General features: G+C 34.7%; 1 protein-coding gene across 7 annotated transcripts in view; it reads right to left on the bottom strand.

Annotated features, from left to right (window-relative positions):
* GTF2I (general transcription factor IIi) overlaps window positions 1-24,727 on the bottom strand; it is a 113,643-nt gene that overhangs the window by 26,311 nt on the left and 62,605 nt on the right. For 2 of the 7 annotated variants that reach the window (XM_073215211.1, XM_017649872.3), the window contains 6 exons: window positions 22,625-22,684; window positions 20,648-20,704; window positions 18,668-18,730; window positions 6,462-6,572; window positions 5,514-5,579; window positions 2,410-2,593 (listed from right to left, as the gene is read on the bottom strand). In XM_073215211.1, the coding sequence (XP_073071312.1) occupies window positions 2,410-2,593; window positions 5,514-5,579; window positions 6,462-6,572; window positions 18,668-18,730; window positions 20,648-20,704; window positions 22,625-22,684 (541 nt within the window). The remainder of the gene's footprint in view (window positions 1-2,409; window positions 2,594-5,513; window positions 5,580-6,461; window positions 6,573-18,667; window positions 18,731-20,647; window positions 20,705-22,624; window positions 22,685-24,727) is intronic. The other 5 variants (XM_073215206.1, XM_073215208.1, XM_073215209.1 and 2 more) reach the window with 5 other exon arrangements.

Genomic DNA, 24,727 nt, shown 5'->3' with positions numbered 1-24,727 from the left:
ATGACATGATCTTATTCTCTGGAACCTAATGGTTTTTTTCCCTTATACTTAGGTCACTGAAAGTTTGACTAGGTATGTATCTTTCCTTTCCTCTCATTTATTCTGCTCTACAGTCTTTTCATGCTTGGAAATAATTGTTCCTCATTTTTTTTCTTTAAATTAAGGTATCACTGATATACAATCTTATGAAGGTTTCACTCGAGTAACATTGTGGTTTCAACATTCACCCATATTATCAAGTCCTTCCCACCCCATTGCGATCACTGTCCATCAACGTAGTAAGATGCTACAGAGTCATGACCTGTCTTTCCCGTGCTACACTGTCTTCCCCGTGACCTACCTATATTGTGTGTGCTAATTATCATGCCCCTTAATCCCCTTCTCCCTCCTTCCTTCCCTCCCTCCCCACTCTCCTCAATCCCTTCTCTTTGGTAACTGCTGGTCCCTTCTTGGAGTCTGTGAGCCTGCTGCTGGTTTTGTTCCTTCAGTTTTGCTTTGCTGTTATACTCCACAAATGACTGAAATCATCTGGTGGTACTTGTGTTTCTCTGCTTGATTTATTTCAGAGCCCAATATCCTCTAGCTCCATCCATATTGTTCCAAATGGTAGGATTTGTTTTCTTCTTATGGCTGAATAATATTCCACTGTGTATATGTACCACATCTTCATCCATTCATCTACTGATGGGACACAGGCTGCTTCCATATCTAGGCTATTGGAAATAGGGCTGCAATAAACAGAGGTGCATGTCTTTTTGAATCAGGGATCTTTTTTCTTTGGGTAAATTCCTACGAGTGGAATTACTGAGTCAAATGATATTTCTATTTTTAGTTTTTTAAGGACCTCCATTATTGCTTTCCACAATGGTTGAACTAATTTACATTCCCACCAACAGTGTAAGAGGGTTCCCCTTTCTTCGCATCCCTGCCAGCATTTGTTGTTTCTTGTCTTTTGGATGTTGGCCATCCTAACTACTGTGAGGTGATATCTCATTGTGGTTTTAATTTGCATTTCCCTGATAATTAGCGATGTGGAGCATCTTTTCATGTGCCTGTTGGCCATATGAATTTCTTCTTTGGAGAAGTGTATGTTCTGATCCTCTGCCCATTTTTAATTGGGTTATTTGCTTTTTCGGTGTGGAGCCATGTGAGCTTTTTATATATTTTGGATGTTAACCAACCCCTTATCAGGTAAGTCATTTATGAATGTTCTCCCATGCTATAGGATGCTTTTTTGTTCTGCTTATGGCGTCCTTTGTTATATACTTTTTAGCTTGATGTAGTCCCATTTGTTCATTTTTGCTTTTGTTTCCTTTGTTTGAGGAGGTGTGTTCAAGAAAAAGTTGCTCATGTTTATATTTAAGAGATTTTTTGCCTATGTTTTCTTCTAAGAGTTTTATGGTTTCCTGACTTACATTCAGGTCTTTGATACATTTCGAGCTTACTTTTGTATATGGGGTTAGACAATAACCCAGTTTCACTGTCTTACATGTAGCTGTCCAGTTTAACTGTTACTCATTTTTTACACCTTCCTTCTCTTCACTTTAAGTCCAATGTCACTAGATGAGGACTCGATATCCTTTCTCATGTCTCAAAGACACAAGCTTCCTTCCAATTTACACATCTAACAATCTTCTGGACCTTTCAGTGACCATTTTAGTTTAGTAATTATGTTTATTTTACATAATTATGTTTTACAAACATATTTTACAAAATTTGTTATTTTACTAACATTGGATGATTCTCCAATTGTTCCTTTTACAAATATACCAGGAATTTGTTTCATGGATGTAATAAGTTTCCACACATTCACATTTGCTAACATTTACTAATAAATACCCTTTTCGTTTTTGAAGCTTAATACTGTATTCATAATAGAATCTTAGGAGAAAACATGAAAACGTGTGCTATATCTGCCATTTTAAAATGGAAGCATTTACACTTCCAATCCCCACTGCTACACTTAATTTTTTAAAAAGCACCTTGCTGCGCCTTTTATGTCAATGTGGATGTTACACCATTCTGCTATCTTTTAGTTTTTCTTCCATTCTTATTTCTGTTGTTTCATTTACTTCTAATTTTACAATTTAAATGTATTTACACATATGCTTTTAAAAATTCAGACCTAAAAATGAGACACTAAAAATGAGAAATTACTTTCCTTAGCAAAAAAACTGGAAAAGAAAATGACAGTATGGGCAATCAGGTATGGGTAGGTGTGTGTTCCAAAAGCCAATTCTGACAGGACTGACACAATTGTGAACACAGAGACATTAAAAAGTGAAAAATAAAGCAATATATAATAACTCAAACTTAATTTTAATATAGTCTTAGTGGTAAATGAGTACTCGTTACCAATATAAAAAGATGCACTCATCAAGAACAAAGACAAGAGTCTGAGAATCTTACTTCTTAATCACAAAACGAATCCTTTCCTTTGCAAGTAATATCCTCTCAAGACGAGGAATCCCGTAAGTAGATGGCCTTCTGAAAGGAATTCCCTCCGGAAGTCCTTCCACATAAAGATCTTCAACATGTGACTGGAAAAGAGGGTATGGGATCGTCACAGGACCTTTGGCTTTTATAGCTTGAGCTTTAAAGATAAAAAGAGAAAAAAAAGATCATTAAATGACAAGGATTAAGCACAGTCTGTGGGAAGAACTGAATTATGAATTGCTCTGTGGCTTCTGTAACTTGTCTTCACTTCTGTTTATTCAAACTGAATCAAAAGAAAAACAGTACAAAAGAGGTAAAAGAAACAGAATGCCAAATATGTCAGTACTGTATTTAACCAAATCTGGCATGAAATAATGTATTATTTTGAGGTAATGTAGGTATAGCCAGACTTTCAACTGAAATCTGAAACACAGATGAATCCAGAAAAACATACCAGTCAGTGTAATACATACAGTATACAATGAAGAGACATTGCATTTTTAAGACATAAATATTAGTATAAAAATGATTATTTAATAATTGAAGCAGAACGTTTTTCTGAACTGTAAAAATTCTGCTAGGATTTATTTACCCAAGGATAAAATAATGCAAAGAGTCAAGCACAGGTAATCTTAAGAATCAAATATAGTTGACCCTTGGGTTTGAACATAGTGCAGATCTGACTGTCCAGGTCCACTTATATGTGGAATTTTTCAATAAATATATGGCAAATTTTTTTGGAGATTTGTGACAATTTAAAAGAACATTTTCCTGTTTTTATTTTATTATAATAGTATATAATACATTAACATACAGAATATGTGTTAATTGGGTTTTTGGAAACAGTAGGCTGTTAATAGTTAAGTTTTGTGGGGGTGTCAGAAGTCAAATGCCATCTGCACAGGGAGTTGGCACCCCCTACCCAGCACATTGTTCAAGGGTCAACTGTGTAGTAACAACTGATTTTATTAAACAAACAACAAAGGGTCAGTTTTTCTATATGATAGGGGACATTTGTATTATATATACTGATTTTAGGTGTGATAACAGAACTGCAATCAAGATAATGCCTTCCCCTAACCCAACTCCTCACTCTGAAATGCAGGCTTTTGAGAGGTGAAATGACATGATGCCTGAGACATTTGAGTCTTAAAAAATTCTTGACATCAAAAAGGAACAGGATAGAAAAAGACAACAAAGTAAAATATTCTGAACTTGGTTTTTAAACTTGGGTGACAGACTCTTAGAGGGTCTTTGTATTCTTTATTTTTGTTTCTTGTATGGAAATTTTCATAGTAAAAAGGTTTTTTATAAGCATCAGTTTTCTGCAACAGGCATATTAGGAGTTAGTATCAAAAATTTCAAACATTTTGATACCAAGTGAAGCAATGCCAAATTTTCTACAACTGCATAGCAGACACAAACCATTATTCCTTCAAAGGCTTCTATTTCATTTAACACAGCAGTTACCTAAAATGTTTTCCGGTGATAACAGCAGAGGTGCCACCGACACTGTCCAAAATGTCCCCAAACAAGTATGACTACTACAGACACCCTTGTCCCTCCTCCCTCTTTCTGGCTGGCACTTAATATTAAAGTCTTTTTGCTAAGCAGTAATATTTGTAGAAAAGTTTCAAGTGTACCATAGTATACATTAATACTGAGTTAGATTTAAAGTCCTTGTTGATACACATCTGAAATAAACACTCACATATAACAAAAGTATCTTCCCTGAAGGCAATTACCACTATAGTTGCTTTGAAAGTACAGAATATGAATATTGTTGTTATAATTTCACAATTGAAAAGCAAAAACAACCTTTGCCTCTTTACGAGAAGCACTGAGATTTATAAAACTTCTAATAAATTATTTTTATTCAAAATAGTACTAAATTTAAACACATTAACAAAAATATAAACAGCATATACAACTAAAATTATGTATTTACATGCCAAGTATTCCATGAAGCCACTATCTCATCAACTCTTCACAGTATATCTACAGTTCTCTCGACCATTTCACGAAAGAGGATACCAAGGCTCAGAGAGGATTAGATGAGATGGCTGAGCATTCTGTTCCAGGGCCCATAATTATGACCATGTTGATATCACATAGAGTATGTTGGGTTTTTTCTTTGAAATGGACCAATTAAAATCACAGGTAAAAGTCTATGACAACTGAAAAGTGGGAGAAATACTAGGACAATCTTAAGGAAAATTATTTGAAAATATTAAGGAAAAGTTATCACACTCATCTTTGCATTTACTCTCAGTCTTCACTGAGGGACAGGTTATTATCCATGAGAAACAGAAATGATCATTTCAAGTTTATTGCAGTAAGTAATGCCAATATGGCTTATCATTTAAAAACTTCACATAGAGAAATTCAGTGGTGCAAGACACTACAGAAATATATTTAAGTCAAAATTCAGTGTATCATATAATTTACAGCCTGCTAGTGGATTGCAAAGTAAAAAATCCTCCAAATAAAAGAAAAGCAAATCATGATATTTTTAAATGGTAACTACTGTTTTCTGGTAAACATCTGATATATAACATCAGATGATGATAAACTGTCTGGTCACTATAGGCAGGTAGCTACAGGATAGAATAAGACAGTGAAAGGAAATGAGAATTTGAGATCTAACTTAAAACAGATACATATATGTATGTACATACATATCAAGGTATGAGTAGAGAAAATAGGGCATCTAGGTGAACAGGTTTAATACAGATTTAACTAGATTTAGCAAATTAAGAAAGGCCATTACTTAACAAAATCTTTAATTGTATCTCCAAAATCACTTTCAACAAATATATGAGTTCCCAGATATGCATGCTAAAGTTTGAAAGAAATGCTGACTGATTACAAAAAGAAAATTCTTCCTAAGCTTTATAACCTAGAAACTAAGTTTCAAGTATTTGGACAGACACTATTTACTACCTTTTGAGGGACAGATACATAATTAAGGCACAGTTCCCTACGGGAACTGATGTGCTCTGATTAGATGAACAGTAACTCCATTGTTAAAAAGCTTATGAATAAAGTATCAGAAGGATTTCTGAGTTTAGCCTTACCATATTTTCTTTCAAACAACTCTTCGACCTGTTTACGTAGATCAGTAATTCGAGCATTCCATTTCTCTGAAAATTGAGAGAAAGTTAAACATTGATATAAACCTGTTTGAGGACACTAATTATGTTAAGATTATCTAATTATTTATTTTCTACATAATAATAGTCTATCTTCATTTACTGCTTTCCTAAAAACAGCTTTCCTTTTTTGTGGTTCTTAAGATTCATTCAATAAGGTTATAGAGGACGTTTTAAAGTTTATTTTTGAAAATACTTCATACCAAGTATCTCTTTTTAGCCTTATAATTTCTGAAAAGCAGGAGGGCAGAAAACAACAGTTCCCTGATAAACTGGAAGGCAAAAAAAGACAACTTCTAAAACATGTCAAGTTGTATGGAAAAAAGAATTTATATGTAGTTGCAACTTAGAACAGAATATAAATAAATTTACTATGTGTGTAAACTCAATTTATATCCAATAACTGTGACTATGACAAGTTAAAATATTAAAAGCTAGCTTAGAAATGTATATAAAGCTAGATGTTCTATCTATTCATAATATGGATCACACAAACACAATTTGTTACTTATGTTTTATTTAGTCCCTTCAAAGGGATTCACCATCCACTTGGGGTTTGGTTAGATTAGCTGCTGGCAGAGCAAGGAAAGTTAGGATGTGAAATACACTGAAATAAAGCTTCTATGGCTAAGAAAAATAACTTCATTACTACCTTAAAGCAACATCAGAATACATCTTATGCTCCCATCAACCCAAAACTTCGCTTAAACAAGTGAAGTTACTTTCAAACTGCTGTTGTTGGTTTTCCTCAGACTCTAAAGCAGTGAGAAATTTAATATGCCTCCTGCCCCCCAGAATGCTCTTTCTATCAGTAATAGAAAGAGATCAAAGGGAAATAGAGAGAAAGGGTTTGTATTTAAATTGAGCACTTACCGAAGTTGAACTCCCTCACTTTCCGTTTTCCAGCATTGGCAGGCTCTGCGGCAGGCGGCTGGGGTGGCTCATTGCTCTTTGGTCTCTTAGTAGGTGGAGAATAATCATCATCTTGAAAAAGAAAACTGTCATCACTGGAAGAACAGCCTGAATGAGTTACAGGCACTGCTTGTTAACAGTCTCAACATTCAAAAGACATGGGGGGCTTTAGAACTGTTTGGAGTCTCAATCATTACTTGTTTTCTCATTTTCAGAGTATTTTTTCCCAATTACATTTGCAGTTTTCCTCCTCTTTCAGGATGTGCTCAAGTGAAGATTCCTCATTTTCCCTTGTCTTGTTTCATTTCTTTTTTTAGCTTACTTAATTTGAATTCTGTTGTCATAAATTACCCTTTTCTCTTAACTCCTCAGCTCCTAGGATTAGTCTAAGCCTTTGAAGAAAAAGGTTTTAATGCAGAAGCTACCTATAATTATATAAGAAAAGAGGGACAAAGTATAGTTTGAATCAAAAAAATACCCAAGCCTATACAAAATCCAAGCATAAATAAGGGAGGCTGGATAATAACTTTTTGCTAAATACTTTTAACACAGAATTTACAGAATTAAGGGGACAGGACTATATTATTTATGAAACAGATGTTGATTCAATCGATACAGAACCTATGTGGGAATCAGTTTTTCCCCTGTAGGCTAATGTAGTCTAAATTTTACTACAGATCATATAAAAACTTTCCTGTCCTGAATGTGTCTGTAAAAACCCATGTTCAAATCTAGAAAAATAAGAACCATGGTATAAAACAATTAAACTACAGACTACTCAGACACTTGTACTAAGAGTTCACGCTAATCTTTTCATGGATATGTCTGCAACTCAAACCTGCTGTGGTACTTCAATATACCTAACACTTGGATGAAATAAAAAGTCATCAGTCATATTCTTCTAGTCTCTGAAAATGTCAGGTGACACACTGCTATTTCTGCTCAAATACCACCTATAAAAATATTATTTTAAGAAATTATCCTTAAAAATATGGGATACAGAATAATTACTATTAAAAACAATAGCAATAAAAATATATTCAATTACTTGAACTTATCCTTTTAGACCCAGTGTAATTTTCACTCTCATTTTACAGCTAAAGAAAGGCTCAGAAAGTCATGTAACTTAGTTATGTCACATCACTACATAGTGCAGCTGAGATGAGATTATGGTTACAACTCTACTGAACTGACAGGTAACTCTCAAACATGTAACAAGAAACCCAAATTTGGCCTAACATACAAATATCCTAGATTTGTCTTTGTTATATAATATATAATATTGCCTGGGACAGCAAAGGGTAACTTTTATATGATTTATATGCCAACCAAGGGAAAAATATCAACGAAGCCTAACCTCCTTTAATCTCATTCTTATCACAGCATCAGAGAACACAATCAGACGTTGTTACCCTGGTTCACTGACTAGGGGGTCTCTTCCTATAATACCAACAGACATTCTGGTGAAACCTGCAATCATTCCCTGACCATTTAGACTACAGGAGAAATGAGCACCAATGTCACCAATTCCAGGTATAGCCACATTAGGACTCTTATGTGCTGAGAAAAAAACTACTATGTTAGGAGATACTGGCTTAGGAAAATATTATCACATTAACAACTTATGACACTATAAAAACTTTCCTGTGCTGAATGTGTCTGTAAAAACCCATGTTCAAATCTAGAAAAATAAGAACCATGGTATAAAACAATTAAAAAAAGACAAATTACTAGTAAAATAAAACTTGACTGCGTATCCAACTTGTAATTACTGCAAGGATTAAAAACAGCCAAAAGACCCTAGGATAGGTTATTAAATAAGTAGATTCATGTTGGAAGATACTCTTTGGAAAACATAAGGTATTATTAACATGTTTGGCCTTCAATTCTGAAAAAACACTGAAAAAAGAAAAAAAAACACTTTCTCAATTTCCAAACAGATTTTTAGAAGCCTCAGAGTATTTTTTACACTAGCTAGCGTAGGAAAAAACAAAATATACTTGTTTCACCTATGAATATTGTTAAAGCATCTTAAATGTTTAATATTAGTATTTCTTTACAAACATTAAGCAATGACATTTAAAACAAAAATATTTCCCCTGTAGGCTAATGTAGTCTAAATTTTACTATAGATCATAATTTCACTGTTCATTAACTGAATTACATAAAATGAAAATGGAAACGAGTATATAAAGTGGAAAAAAATACCACTGTAGGCTGGTATGAATTGAAGATGATCTACCAATGTCAATTATTACCTAAACTGTCTGAAATTGAGGCTGAGGGGACATGCAAGACAGCTTCTCTTCAGAGTTAAGACCTCACTTCTTCAGTCTAACTTATTTTAGATAATACAAGGATTTTAAATGTTATGAATATGTTTTATAAAAATAATCTCACTGACCACAAAACAGAAAAAACAAAGACAAGCCTAGAAGAGTATTTTTTAACAAGACAAAAAATGATTTAATGAAGATTATATTAAAAAGTGATGCCACATAGGACAAGGATTAAAGATGGCGGTGTGAGAGGTGAGACAGAGGCTTCCTCCTAAAACCACATATAATACGAAAATATAATTAATACAACTAATCCTGAGAGAGCAACAGGAAAGAGGACTGTGGCACACTGCATACACCTGGAGAAAAGAGCAGACCTCATGGAACAGGGTAACGTACCAAAGCTGTGTCCCAGCGGGACCCAAGCCCCTCGCCCACCCAGCTCACCGGCAGGAGGAAGAGAAACTGAGCGGGGATGGAGTGGAAGCCTGGGACTGCTGAATACCTAACTCTGGAGATCTGCTCTGGGAGCACAAACATACGTTTCATGGTGCTTTCATGATACTCTCATGATTATGGGGTTGGAAAGCTAACAGACGCAGAACTCCTGGAGAGACTGAGATTTCAGCCACTTGTGGAAAGCAGGGATCCATATCCTGCTGCTCTGGGACAAAAGCTTATTATACCTGTGTGCTCGTCCCACTGATTAAGGCAGTGGAGACAGGCACAGCAGCCAGGAAGCAGGGAACAGCTCTTTGCTCCCACCAGGCACCAATATTGCTCCCCTGTGACCCCCGACATTGCTTCAGGGGCTGAGCAGCTCCAGAGTAGAGCTTCTGAACACCAGAGGGTGCCATATACAAATACGAAACGCCAAAGGAACATGGGCCAGAGTAAAATTAATATAAGTCCGGAGAAAGATTTAAATGACATGGACCTCATGACTATTCCTGAAAGGGAGTTCAAAATAAAAATCATCAACATGCTAACAGAGGTACAGAAACATATCCAAGAACTCAGGAAAGAATTCAGGTCGGAGATCCAATCGCTGAAGAGCATGATGGAGGGCATTAAAAGCAGGTTGGATACAGTGGAGGAGACAATAAATGAAATAGAAACTAGAGAAGAGGAATACAAAGAAGCTGAAGCACAGAGAGTAAAAAGGATCTCTAAGAATGAAAGAATATTCAGAGAACTGTGTGACCAATCCAAATGGAACAGTATTTGCATTACAGGGGTACTAGAAGAAGAAGAGAGAAAGGGATAGAAAGTGTCTTTGAGGAGGTCTGCTGAGAACTTCCCCAATCTGGGGAAGGAGATATAGTCTCTCAGGCCATGGAGGTGCACAGATCTCCCAACACAAGGGACCCAAGGAAGAAAACACCAAGACATATACTAATTAAAATGGCAAAGATCAAGGATAAGGACATACTAATAAAAGCAGCCAGAGAGAGAAATAAGATCACATACAAAGGAAAGCCCATGAGGCTAACATCGGACTTCTCAGCAGAAACCTTACAGGCCAGAAGGGAGTGGCATGATGTATTTAATGCAATGAAGCAGAAGGGCCTGGAACCAAGATTACTTTATCTGGCAAGATTATCATTTAAATTTGAAGGAGGAATTAAACCACTTCCAGATAAGCAAAAGCTGAGAGAATTTACCTCCCACAAACCATCTCTGCAGTGTATTTTGGAGGGATTGCTATAGATGGAAGTGTTCCTAAGGTTTAATAGCTATCACCAGAGGTAATAAAACCACAGTAAAGAAAGTAGAACAGCTAATTACTAAGCAAATGCAAAATTAAATTAACTATCCCCAAAGTCAATCAAGGGATAGATAAAGAGTACAGAGTATGATACCTAATATATAAAGAACGGAGGAGGAAGAAAAAGGAGGAGAAAAAGAAAAGAACCCTTAGATTGTGTTTCTTAAGTGAGTTAAGTTAGACTCTTAGCTAGTAAGGAAGTTAACCTTGAACCTTTGGTAACCACGAATCTAAAGTTTGTAATGGTAATAAGTACATACCTATCAATAATCTCCATAAATGTAAATGGACTGAATGCATCAATCAAAAGACACAGTCACTGAATGGATAAAAAAACAAGAACCATCTATATGCTGCCTACAAGAGACTCACTTTAAACCCAAAGACATACACAGACTAAAAGTGAAGGGATGGAAAAAGATATTTCATGCAACTAATAGAGAGAAAAAAGCAGGTGTTGCAGTACTTGTATCAGACAAAATAGACTTCAAAACAAAAAGTCATAAGAGACAAAGAAGGACATGACATAATGAAAAAGGGGTCAATCCAACAAGAAGATATAACCATTATAAATATCTATGCTCCCAACACAGGAGCACCTACATATGTGAAACAAATACTAAGTGAATTAAAAGGGGAAATAGAATGCAATTTTTTAGGAGACTTCAACACTCCACTCACTATGAAGGACAGATCAACCAGACAGAAAATAAGTAAGGACACAGAGGCACTGAACAACACATTAGAACAGATGGACCTAACAGACATCTACAGAACTCTACACCCAAAAGCAGCAGAATACACATTCTTTTCAAGTGCACATGGAACACTTTCGAGAATAGATCATATACTATGCCACAAAAAGAGCCTCAGTAAATTAAAAAAGATTGAAATTGTACCAACCAGTTTCTCAGACCACAAAGGTATGAAACTAGAAATAAACTATGCAAAGAAAATGAAAAATCCCACAAACACATGGAGGCTTCACAACATGCTCCTAAATAACCAATGGATCAATGGCCAAATAAAAACAGAGATCAAGCAATATATGGAGACAAATGACAATAGTAATTCAACACCACAAAATCTGTGGGATGCAGCCAAAGCTGTGCTAAGAGAAAAGTATATTGCAATACAGGCTTACCTCAGGAAAGAAGAACAATCCCATATAAGCAGTCTAAACTCACAATTAATGAAACTAGATAAAGAAGAACAAATGAGGCCCAAAGTCAGTAGAAGGAGGGCCATAATAAAGATTAGGGCAGAAGTAAATAAAATCGAGAAGAATAAAACAACAGAAAGAATCAATGAAAGCAAGAGCTGGTTCTTCGAGAAAATAAACAAAATAGATAAACCCCTACCAAGACTTATGAAGAAAAAAAGAGAGTCTACACACATAAACAGAATCAGAAATGAGAACAGAAAAATCACTACGGACACCACGCAAATACAAGGAATTATGAGAGAATACTATGAAAAATTATATGCTAACAAACTGGATAACCTAGAAGAAATGGACAACTTTCTAGAAAAATACAACCTTCCAAGGCTGTCCAAGGAAGAACAGAAAATCTGAACAGACCAATTACCAGCAATGAAATTGAACTGGTAATCAAAAAACTACCTAAGAACAAACCCCTGGTCCAAATGGCTTCAGTGCTGAATTTTATCAAACATTCAGTGAATACCTAATACCCATTCTCCTTAAAGTTTTCCAAAGAAGAGAAAGTACTTCCAAACTCATTCTATGAGGCCAGCATCACTCTAGTAACAAAACCAGGCAAAGACACCACAAGAAAAGAAAATTACAGACTAATATCCCTGATGAACATAGATGCAAAAACACTCAACAAAATATTAGCAAACTGAATTCAAAGACACATCCAAAAGATCATCCATCATGATCAAGTAGGATTTATTTCAGGGATGCAAGGACGGTACAACATACGAAAATCCATCATCATCCACCACATTAACAAAAATAAGGACAAAAACCACATGATCATCTCTCCATAGATGCTGAAAAAGCATTTGACAAAATTCAACATCCATTCATGATAAAAACTCTCAACAAAATGGGTATAGAGGGCAAGTACCTCAACATAATAAAGGCCATATATGACAAACCCACAGCCAACATCACATACTTAACAGTGAGAAGCTGAAAGCTTTTCCTTTAAGATTGGGAACAAGACAAGGATGCCCACTTTCCCCACTTCTATTCAACATGGCACTGGAGGTCCTAGCCACTGCAATCAGACAACACAAAGAAATAAAAGGCATCCAGATTGGCAAGGAAGAAGTTAAACTGTCCCTGTTTGCAGATGACATGATATTGTACATAAAAAACCGTAAAGAATCCACTCCAAAACTACTAGGTCTAATATCTGAATTCAGCAAAGTTGCAGGATACAAAATTAATATACAGAAATTTGTGGCATTCCTATACACTAACAATGAGCTAGCAGAGAGAGAAATCAGGAAAACAATTTCATTCACAGTTGCAGCAAAAAGAATAAAATACCTAGGAATAAACCTAATCAAGGAAGTGAAGACCTATACCCTGAAAAGTACAAGACACTCTTAAAAGAAATTAAAGAGGACACTAATAAATGGAAATTCAACCCATGCTCTTGGCTAGGAAGAATTAATATTGTCAAAATGGCCATCCTGCCTAAAGCAATCTATAGATTCAGTACAATCCCTATCAAAATACCAACAGCATTCTTCAATGAACTGGAACAAATAGTTCAAAAATTCATATGGAGCCACAAAAGACCCCGAATAGCCAAAGTAATCCTAAGAAGGAAGAATAAAGTTGGGGGCATATGCTCCCCACCTTCAAGCTCTACTACAAAGCCACAGTAATCAAGACAATTTGGTACTGGCAGAAGAACCCACAGACCAATGGAACAGACTAGAGAGCCCTGATATAAACCCAACCATATATAGTCAATTAATATACGATAAAGGAGTCATGGATATACAATAGGGAAATGACAGCCTCTTCAACAGCTGGTGTTGGCAAAACTGGACAGCTACATGTAAGAGAATGAAACTGGATTATTGTTTAACCCCATACACAAAAGTACTCTCGAAATGGATTAAAGACTTGAATGTAAGTTATGAAACCATAAAACTCTTAGAAGAAAGACAACATAGGTAAACATCTCCTGAATATAAGCATGAGCAACTTCTTCCTGAATGCAACTCCTCGAGCAAGGGAAACAAAAGCTGAAATGAACTCATGGGACTACATCAAACTAAAAAGTTTCTGTACTGGAAAGGACACCATCAACAGAACAAAAAGGCATCCTACAGTATGGGAGAATATTTTTGTAAATGACATATCCGACAAGGGGTTAACATCCAATATATATAAAGAACTTACATGCCTCAATACCCAAAAAGCAAATAACCCGATTAACAAATGGGTAGAGGATATGAAGAGACAGTTGTCCAAAGAAGAAATTCAGATGGCCAACAGACACATGAAAAGATGCTCCACACCACTAATCATCAGGGAAATGCAAATTAAAACCACAATGAGGTATCACCTCCATACCAGTAAGGATGGCCAGCATCAAAAAGACTAAGAACAACAAATGCTGGCGAGGATGCAGAGAAAGGGGAACCCTCCCACACTGCTGGTGGGAATGTAAGCTAGTTCAACCGTTGTGGAAACCAATATGGAGGTTCCTCAAGAAACTAAAAAGAGAAATACCACTTGATCCAGAAATCCCACTCCTTGGAATTTACCCGAAGAATACAACTTCTCAGATCCAAAAAGATATATGTACCCCTATGTTTATCGCAGCCCTTTTTACAATAGCCAAGATATGGAAGCAACCTAAGTGTCCATCAGTAGATGAATGGATAAAGAAGATGTGGTACATATACACAATGGAATACTATTCGGCCATAAGAAAGAAACAAATCCTACCGTTTCCAACAACATGGACGGAGCTGGAGGACATTATGCTCAGTGAAATAAGCCAGGCAGAGAAAGACTAATGCCAAATGATTCCCCTCATTTGTGGAGTATAACAATGAAGCAAAACTGAAGGAACAAAATAGCAGCAGACTCAGAGATTCCAAGAATGAACCACACCAAAGGGGAGGGGTGTGGAGGGCAGGTGGGGAGGGAGAGAGAAGGGGATTGAGGGGTATTATGTTTAGTACACATGGTGTGGGGGATCACAGGGAGACCAGTGTAGCACAGAGAAGGCACATAGTAGATCTGTGGCCTCTTGCTGCACTGATGGACAGTGACTGCATTGGGGTATGGGTGGGGACTTGATAATATGGGTAAATGTAGTAACCACATTATTTGTTCATGTGAAACCTTCGTAAGAGTGTATATCAATCATACCTTTAAAAAAAAGTGATGCCACGTATCTTTCTTGTGACAAAAAATGAAATTCAATCTATTAAATGTGAACAAATATAAAGAGATGAATTTAATTATTGGTGATAATATCATACCACACATTCTATTAGAAGGCCAACCCATTTCACATATTTATTAACCCATCTTTGGGTGTTTTAAGCCATAAGAAACAAGGAATTGAATCATAAGAACAGCTATGAACTTAATCACAACCTCCATTTTCTCCTCTACTCATTGCTGCAGGAAACCATAAATTCTTTTGCAAAAGTTTGATCCTATCTACAAAGGAACAAAATTTACTTCTCTGTACAGCACAGATCATCAAATAAAGCTCTATTTGAAAAATAAAGCTAGATCTCTGTGATGGTCTAGCGGTACCTCTAACCACCACAGTGACTCCTCTAACCATCAGGTCCAGCAGAGATCACTGCTATAGCCTGGTTGTTTCATTATAAACAACCACTTTTGTGTAAAAAGACACACATTCCAGGGTACTTAGAATTCAAGCCAAAAATGTTATTTACATCATCAAAACTAAAACCAGATTTCAATGTGTTTGCATGTGCAAATGCTCCTATTCAGGAATACACAATCATCAGGCTACCGAATTAACACAAGTACCCGCCACACCTCCAAAAAAAAACACTAGCAACAGTCCCTAACTCAAAAAACTCTGCTTTGCTTTTTGTAATGTTTTTACAAATAAACCTATACAAAACACAGACTTCAGAGCTAAAATTAATTACTTCATTCTTCTTGGTGACTGCATTAATATAATACTAAACAAATTTTCTGATATTATTTTCGATATAATCAAATTGGTAATGCTATGATATAATCCACATCTATTCACAAAAATAAAATAAAAAATAAACCACTGTATGTCTTTTAAAATTACTCAGAGCCATTAATTACATTAATTACCCTACATGTTTCAAATTAGTGGATGGCATTTTTCACCCATGCATCCCAGTTACAATTCTTTTAAAACTCTCATTTTTTTACATAAATAATTGGATGTTTGTTAGGTGACTCCTAAGCAGCTGTAAAATTAAAAGCACACAATTTTCAAATGCTAACCCACCCAATTATATAGTTTCTGTGAACGTTCCAGAAACAGTTACAAGATAAGCACAATAACTAAACAACAAACAGCAAAGCTTACTGGCTCCATCTTCACATCCACATGCCCAGAACTCAAGCGCCGCCTTGCCTTGTTCTGCACCACCCTGCTCTCCTCCCTGAATAACTGCTACATCCTTCCAGACTGGCTTTCTTCCTTCCACTACCCTCCGCTCTCAGTCTTCCCCACATCACACAGCCTCATTTCTTCAAACTGGCTGTTTTGACCCCATCACTCTTCTATTCTAAGCCCGCCAATGGACTTGCCTATCTTATTCACTCCTAAATCCTTACCCCAATCCCTGGCACATAAGAGGGCTCGGTATTTGCAGAATGATTATACGAACATCTGAACAGTGTAGTCCTTGATTATATGCAGCAGCCAAATAGTTACAAAGGTCTTAGTAAGCATGAATTTCACAAAACAGGATACCACCAGAGGATGACAGGCAACCCAACTGCGGAAGTGCTGAAAACAGTGCTATCCAAATTGTAGTCCCTGTGCCATATTTTAATGTGAACCAATAACATGTAGAAATGCATTCCTGTGTTGAGATATTTATACACATTTTCACTGTGTATGAGAAAGAAAGAAAAATTGAAATGTCAAAGGTAGTTTCACTCAGGAAGACATAAAAATCAACTTAAAATGAATCTCTTTAAAAAAATCAATTTAAAGAAAGAAACGTAATGAACAGGAGGTAGGCCACAACAGAATGAGTATGTGTGGATAGCTGAGGCTTGAGGACGAATGCCCTAAGCAAGAACTGCATGATAAGGAAACCTCTTTGGAAGCAGTAACTTCCTTTATCATGCCAGTGGCTTCTGGAGTAAGATTTCCTCTGCACTTATCCAAGATAACAAAGACCTGTCAGCAGCCTGATTTTACCCCAAAATGTGGTCAATGTTTACTAAATTAAGAGTATACACAGTCGTATTATCTCAAGGGCTACTTCACACAAGTTATAAATGTGTACCATGGACTTGAACTACAAACAGTCCCCATGAATAGCAGAGCACACCTCCAAGCACACCACCAGCTGTGGTAAGGACTGTTAGCGAGTGACACACCGTATCAATTCATCAACAGCCTCTCCACAACTCCACATAATTTCAAATAAAGACATCAAGCGCTAGCAATTTAGTATCGCCTTTATCTGCTTTAATCTTTTATAAATCAACTTAATTAGTCCTATTTAAATATTAATTTCATTAATCATCTGTTTTTCTTATCTCTAGAAAGGACAAAGTTCTGAGAGTGTTTATATATTTACATGCTCTTAAGATTTTCTCTGGTAGTGAGGTTTCTAACTAAAAAGCAATTAAATTCAATTATTTAATGCTCAACTACAATTTAAAATTGCTTTCAGGTTAGTAAAATTGTATTAATGATAAAGGAAGTATGTGTATTAAATTGAGATATTATTAACACATGAGCTATAGAAAAAATTCTCATACTAGGTGGAAACTATCAATCAGCTTATACTTTAGAAGCAATGAAGACAAACATTTTGAGTATGAAGTAGCCAAACACTAGAAATAATCATGACATCACACAGTGTTATTAAAAAAGAGAGAGATTAAAGAAAGGTTATGCTGCAGTTAAAAAACAAAAGTACCAACATGTGTGGTTATAAAGAAAAATCTATGGGAAATGGGATGTATGTGCACTTTAAATGTTCATTATAATGTATGCTGAAAACATCTATGTATTTTTGTAAAACTATATACACGTGTGTATGTGTACATAAAACTGTTTTTAGGTAAACTGACATCTACCCCCATGCAGAGGGGCTTCATTACAGGCTGGGAGCAAACAAAACTTTACACAATATAATTTATTGTAATGTTTCAATATTGTAACTTAGGGAAGAACTACTCTGGGGGAAAAAAAACTTACAGAAGGGTAGTGTGAAATGGTAATATAAAAGGAAAAAAATCAATACACATTTAATAATTATTAAATATGAAAAGTGATAGTGGTATTAATTATGTTAGTTGAATTTTAAAATAGTTCACGACAAACTGGCTCATCTGTGTTAATGCATTATCTCTGAAGAAAAAAGTGAGTTTCCAGAAACTTTAGCTACAGAGTTTACTTCAGGATATGTTTGTAGCTACTTCAAAACAGTTTTTAAGGATACATTATATGTTAGCCTGTATGAACATTTTAGAGGAAAATTCGCTTTAGGAATTGACTGAACTACCAACACTTTCTCTTCCACTTCACTTAGCTGGCAGGATTCCAGTAGTAATTAGGTCTCTTCTCTCACAACCTACTAATAGGTTCTAGAATCTATTTACATGAGCATCAAGTCTGGTCATAGATTTGGCTTTTTTTCCTGATTCCCAGTGATATAAAGTAAAGCTTGGTCCACCTAAGGGCCACTGCTCATATTCATGGCTTTCTTTGCTGTCCACAACTCCCAAAGCACTGGGTGCATTGCTGGGAGGTGGGCTGCTTTGGGCAGGCATACACATATATGCTTCAGTTTTTTCACAAATTTCCTTTAAAAATAAATGAAATGCATGCTTAGCAAAGTGAATGTGACAAATATTTTTATGACCAGAAGTAAACTTTTGGAATCAAGGCTTTTAGATAACTAACCTTCAATAGTCACCTCAACTTCGGGGTCCTCACTTGTTTCTGAAGGGACATGTTGAGTAGAATCTTGAAAAAAATAAAATTCTAAAATGACATTCATTATAAAGCACTTTCTGTATGTTCCAACATTTAACTGAATTGATACTCTACAAGAAGCCTATTATAAAATTTCACTGGCATTTTAATTGTAAATAGGGATAAGAGAAAACAAAAAGTAGAAAAACTCTGGTAAACTATAAGATAATACCAAGTTACCTGTATTAATTGACTCAATGAGATTATAATGAAGTCACAATTGTTTTCTTGCTGTAACTAGGAAATTGTAGGAGAAAAACAAAGGCTTTTTTGTATACTATTTCTCCTCTCCTTTCAGAAATCCTTGGAGTGGTTACTTTTGTTAAATAAAACCACATCAATTTTTTGCAAGGGGGACCTTCATGTTAACACAATGTTTCTAACAAATGCATATAGGAGGACTATTCCCTAACTTTATATGCAACATTCCTTAAAAAATCAAATATTTTATTAATATATCTGTGTTACTACACAAGACAAATGTACATCAGAATGTTAGTGCTAGAAGCTCAGCTCAAGGGTATCTTTGTCAATTCTCTTCATTTTGCAAAGACTGAGAGATTAATTGATTTGCCGAAGATTATGCTTACTTGTTAGTAAAGGAATAAAGATCAGAACCCAGATTCAACTCAACTCTGTTAATGCTGCAATATGACAATAAAGATCTCCTAAAAAATAAAGTATTTCAAAGTGTTCTATCTAATATCTAATGACAGAATTGTAAACTGTGAAGCAATTCATAGTGTACTATCTAATATCTAATGACAGAATTGTAAACTGTGAAGCAATTCATAGTGCCTGACGAATCCTTGTACCACATGTATATCCTGCATATAGGTACTTCACTGCTGCAAATACTGCCTATCCAAAATAGGATTTTGTTACAACGGGAACATCTGATTACCTCCACATAGTAAAATGTAACAATACTTATCAAGACAATCTTTCATGAATCTCAGAAGAAATTTAAAATATTATTTAAAATAAGCACTTTAAATATTTCCACAACAAATGTATTCCAGTTAGAAACCCTAATTCTAAAACTGAATTTGGAAAGATTAGTAAACATTACAGGTTAAGATCTCCCTCCACTCAGAGGGTAAAGATCAAGTTAATTATTTTTAAAACTAAAGTTAAAAAGCAAATATAAGGAATAAAAATTTACAGAATGGACTCCCTTTTTTAGTCTAGAAAAATAAGGCACAACATGAGCAGTTTATGAGAGAGAGAATTCTAATACAAGGCTGTTACCTTACCAGTCACTTTCCTTGGGAGAATTCTACAAAAACGCTCCTGGAACTATAGCAACTGCTCAGAAATAGGAAGCCATTTTGCATGGTGAACAGTTTAACTCAAGATTCCAATAACTAAAAAAGCTGTACCACAGTTAAATATTCATTACATCCTAAAATCAAAGGAGGATGGCTGGTAAACAGACAAGCAGTATATGGGGTAACTGTGGTTATAAAAATAAGCAGAGAGGGAAATCTCACCTTTATTACTCTTATGTAGAATATACTGCCCTATTGTAAAAAATGGTACCATTAAACAGTATGTTCAAAAATAAAATACGAACAGAGCTAGTAATAATTTTAATCCTAAAATACTGAAGCCATACTTAAAAGTCTTTAAATATGGCACAAGATGACCAGGAAAACAAAAGGCATTCTGCATCATGAAGAGTTTTACTTACCACTTAAAAGTTTTCATCCCCATATGCTTTATTATTCAGTACAGTAAAAAAGTTATATTACATCTTAGGAATAAAAAAAAAAAACCTGTTGGCTAAGAAGACATACCAAAACAATCATCTTTTTATCTCCAAATAAGGTCTTTTAAGGATGTTTCTCTAATATAGAGCCAACATTAATACAAGTACAGCAAAATGTAAATCCCTTTATTTCTAACCTTCTGCTGGTACTTCCATTTCAGTTCCTTCATTGCCCTCTGAAGAATGATGGCTTCCTAAAAAGAAAATAAACCACATATAATAAACCAATAAAAACTTACATTGAAAGAAGAGAAACTAGGTAACAATGCAAACAGTTTTAAGACTTATAATACAACATATACAAACTGAGTAACTCCACAGCAATTAATTTCAACAATGTGATCTAATTCAGAAAAACATAAATACCTATTTGAAAGTTCAAAAATTGATTTAAACCTAAGTAGGTTTGGGGATTTAATGTTAGTTACTATAACTACACAATGTAATTACTGATAGATGTTGGATGATGTTTCTAAGTACCATGCTCATCTGTCAATGACGCACACACAAAAACGATAGACAAGTTCAGGTTTTGCTGTGAAATGTTTCCTGCTTTCCATTTTCACTATGGTGGAAGCTATGGAAACTCAATCCCCATTATTTCATCAAAGTTACACTCAAAGGAAACTCGGAAGTTAAAATTTAAGATACTACCTTTAGTCTCAAAAGCATTTTAATTCAGGTAATATAATCTGCCTGCTTCTAAAAACTGGAACATAAAGCAACGTATCAGGTTAGGCAGTCACACGTAAACAGGCTCAGCCTACTAGAGCAGACGTTTTACTCACGAACAGGAAAGAAGTAATCTAAGACATTAATTAGAGAGCCATTTCGGAATAAGTGCCCAAACTGTTCCAAGAATATTCATCCTCTGTGCTTACATATCTGAGTCACTAACAGAAAAGTTGAAAATCACTGCCTTTGTGCATAAATAAAGTATTACCTATGTGTAAGAATAAAACATACATGGGGAGGGAAAGTAAAATCGAGTCTATTTTGTCATCTACTGGTAACTAAATTTAGAAGCTATATACTAAAAGTACAACCCCTAGACACAGATTTTAAATTATTTATTTTTAAAGCATATTGATTACAGTTTCAAAACCCATCATTTGGTGTCTAGTACCTTTGAATTTAAAGTGCCATACTAAGGTCAAATATTTTTGGTTTTCAATGTCTAGTGATGCCATTAATTATCCTGCATTCTTTTCCACTTACTTCATAGTATGAAAAACTCACCTGAGCTCAAAATGCTAGGTAAATCTATAAATCTAGAGCCACTTATCATTCCTTAATTAACTTTTAAATTATGCTTTCTAAACACACAGTTCCTTGCCCTCCTTTTTTTAAGCTAACATTTCAATTTATGGAGCATTAGGTTCTTTGACTGTAATGTCAAAGAAAACAAAGGAATGACAGATAACGAAGAGGCTAGTACTTAAAAAGGAAAGACTGGATAAAGACAGCAACAGTCAGGGTGGCTGTTCCATCCTTCATAATATTACAAGAGTGCACATAAACAATGATTCCATGTGTCTCTTTTATTCTTTTAAAATCTGAAATACACCATTACATTTTTTTATTAAAAGTAAAGCTGAAGAAAATTAATCTTATGCTTTCAAAGCCAGAACAGATAGAACTAAAAGCCATAATAAACAAATAGCCTATGGTCATCAAGTTAGGGAACACTATACAAAAATTCCTGAAAAGATATTCAGTTAATAAACTTAGGGATTTACAGCTGATATTTTACAGTCTTTCTAAAAACTATCAACATGACCTTATCGATATTTACATTACTAACTATACAATAAAAACCTTATTTCTGACTATTCTGATATAAGGTATAAATGTGTACTTTACCTTAAATATGAAAGTGTGTCATGTACCCATTTCGAGATTCATTACTAGATTCACAAAAGGGAAAATTGATTTTGAAAAATTGTTGCTTGTGAAGTTCATTTATATGTTTAAAAAAAAAAAAGGCCAATACATTTTTTTCCTTTTCCATTTAGAAAAGTAATAATACAGATATAAATACTAAAATACAGTCTGTCCAATATAAACATTACATAAGACCAGCAGGTGGGAAAATGGAAGTGAAAAGGTTATACCTTGCAAAGACTTCGAAAGGGGGAGTTTGTCATCAACATCATCAGTTTCAGAAGGGCCTGCTTTGGAATACAAAGATAACACTTCAAAAGTAATTCCAAAGACATATTTTGGGTCACTTTATTAAAAGCAAATTTGGGTGAGAGAGATGGAATAATACAGCCTTTTCATGGAGAAAAAAAGGCAAAATTAAAAAAGAAAAAGACAAAATGAGTGGTGTCAGTTTATGGTCTTAGTGAATGGAAAAATTGTACTCATATAATTCATACAGTCAAAACAAACTTTAAAAATGACTAGACATGAGATTGAATGGGAATGATGTCTAAAATGGTGGATATGAATTTTCCTAAACAGTAAAAAGTTCATTAACAGCAAACTGCAACTTTTACTTCATAAAGATTGGAACTGCAAGTTCATCTTACAATGTATATTTGTTCCTTCCTTGACAAATACTTGCTTAATCTTTTGTCATATTGAAGAAAAATACAGAATCCTTAAGACTCTCCAAAATTACATACTGAATAGACTCTCAATAAACTTGAATCTCCATTGAAATAGAAATACAACAAACTAGGCTATTACTTCAGAATCCTGTTTTCCTGTAGACCCACAAGCAGTGTTTAGTAACTTCACATGGCTCTAATTACGAAATACAAAGTATTTTGGGTTAATTAAACCTCCACAAAATGCTACAGAGATTCCAACACATGTATACATAGTATCAAACTTTTAAGTGGTGAGAGTAATAATTATTTTTAAAAAGGGAACAGAACATTGTGTTTTCAATGGCAATTTAACATAACACCATGTTCTTGCATTTATATGAATACAAACCACTTCACTATCTCTGAATATTATTTAGAAAACAACCCAAGACTTTTGAAAGGTATAGCTAATACATGAGAAATTTCACAGTCATTGAACATTTAATAAGCAAAGCACACATCATAGAAGAAAACTTCATAGAAAATACAAAAATTCTTTGCATGTGGAATCTCAATTCAGAGCAAGATGCTGAATGAAGAGAGACCTGAATTCAAAGGCCATTTTTACTGCTTCCTAAGACCTGTGGTCCTGGGTAAAAATATACAGAAAAATACTAATTAAATGATACTTAAGGCTATTAACTGGCTTCTAAGTACTGCTTGAGCTGTTGTTCCCAAGTTCAGTTATGTGATATTCTCAATATTGTTCTCTTGTAACTTTTTTTCAGTGAGGTCTTCTTTAAGACACAGTCTACTTTTTAGGATTCCCACTGTCTAAGATATTTATTTTAAATAACCTGCTTACTATTGATTTCTAACTTAGCTGAGAGTATTTTGATGTTGTCTGTGAGCAAGTATAAAGTCAATTTGTGTAAGAGATCCACTCTGTAAAAAAAACAGTAAGTTCCTGAGTGCAAAGTTCTGAATATACACATCAATTAGTTTATGTTTCTAAAATATAGAGTTAAATATTCTATTTATCATCTCTGAGTATTTATCAGTAAGATGCATTATTGGTAGTTACTTGTTAAAATCCCTCACATGGCCTTACATTTCTAACTTAACAGTCGTGTTTATTTATTTCTACTGTAATTTTGAGGCTCTTTTGTTAAGTATATACAAATTAATGACTGCTATATCAATTTGGTGACTTATTACTATATATGTAGTCTTACTCTACACCTATTTTACTTTTTTTTTTTTTTTTTGCCTCAAATTAATACTGCTTGGTTTCTTTTGGTTATTATTTGCTCAGCATACCTTCACAGATCACTATACAAATTACCTTTGGTTGATTTTAACTATATACGTCTTAACAGCACATATGTGGATTTTATTCCTCATTATAGGGCAGCATACTTCACCCTCACACTCAAAAGGCTAGCAGTGGCTATCGGTCATTGTGAAATTCCAAAAGTTTCTAATGCTCACATCTGAGTACCACTAACTTTGGGGTAGACTGACAAGTGCACAGATATGACCTTGTCAATTTTGAAATACCAAGTTTTGGAAGAAAACAAAAATGTCCTTATGTATCAGAATGAACAAATGAACTACAGTACAATCACACACTGTAACTACCACAATAGTATTAAACTGACATGTGACAAAATAGGTACA

Source organism: Manis javanica, chromosome 10 (genome assembly GCF_040802235.1).
Source record: "Manis javanica isolate MJ-LG chromosome 10, MJ_LKY, whole genome shotgun sequence".
Taxonomy (NCBI): domain Eukaryota; kingdom Metazoa; phylum Chordata; class Mammalia; order Pholidota; family Manidae; genus Manis; species Manis javanica.
The sequence above is the reverse complement of the archived record's forward strand: the minus strand, read 5'-3'. Positions and strand labels throughout refer to the sequence as shown.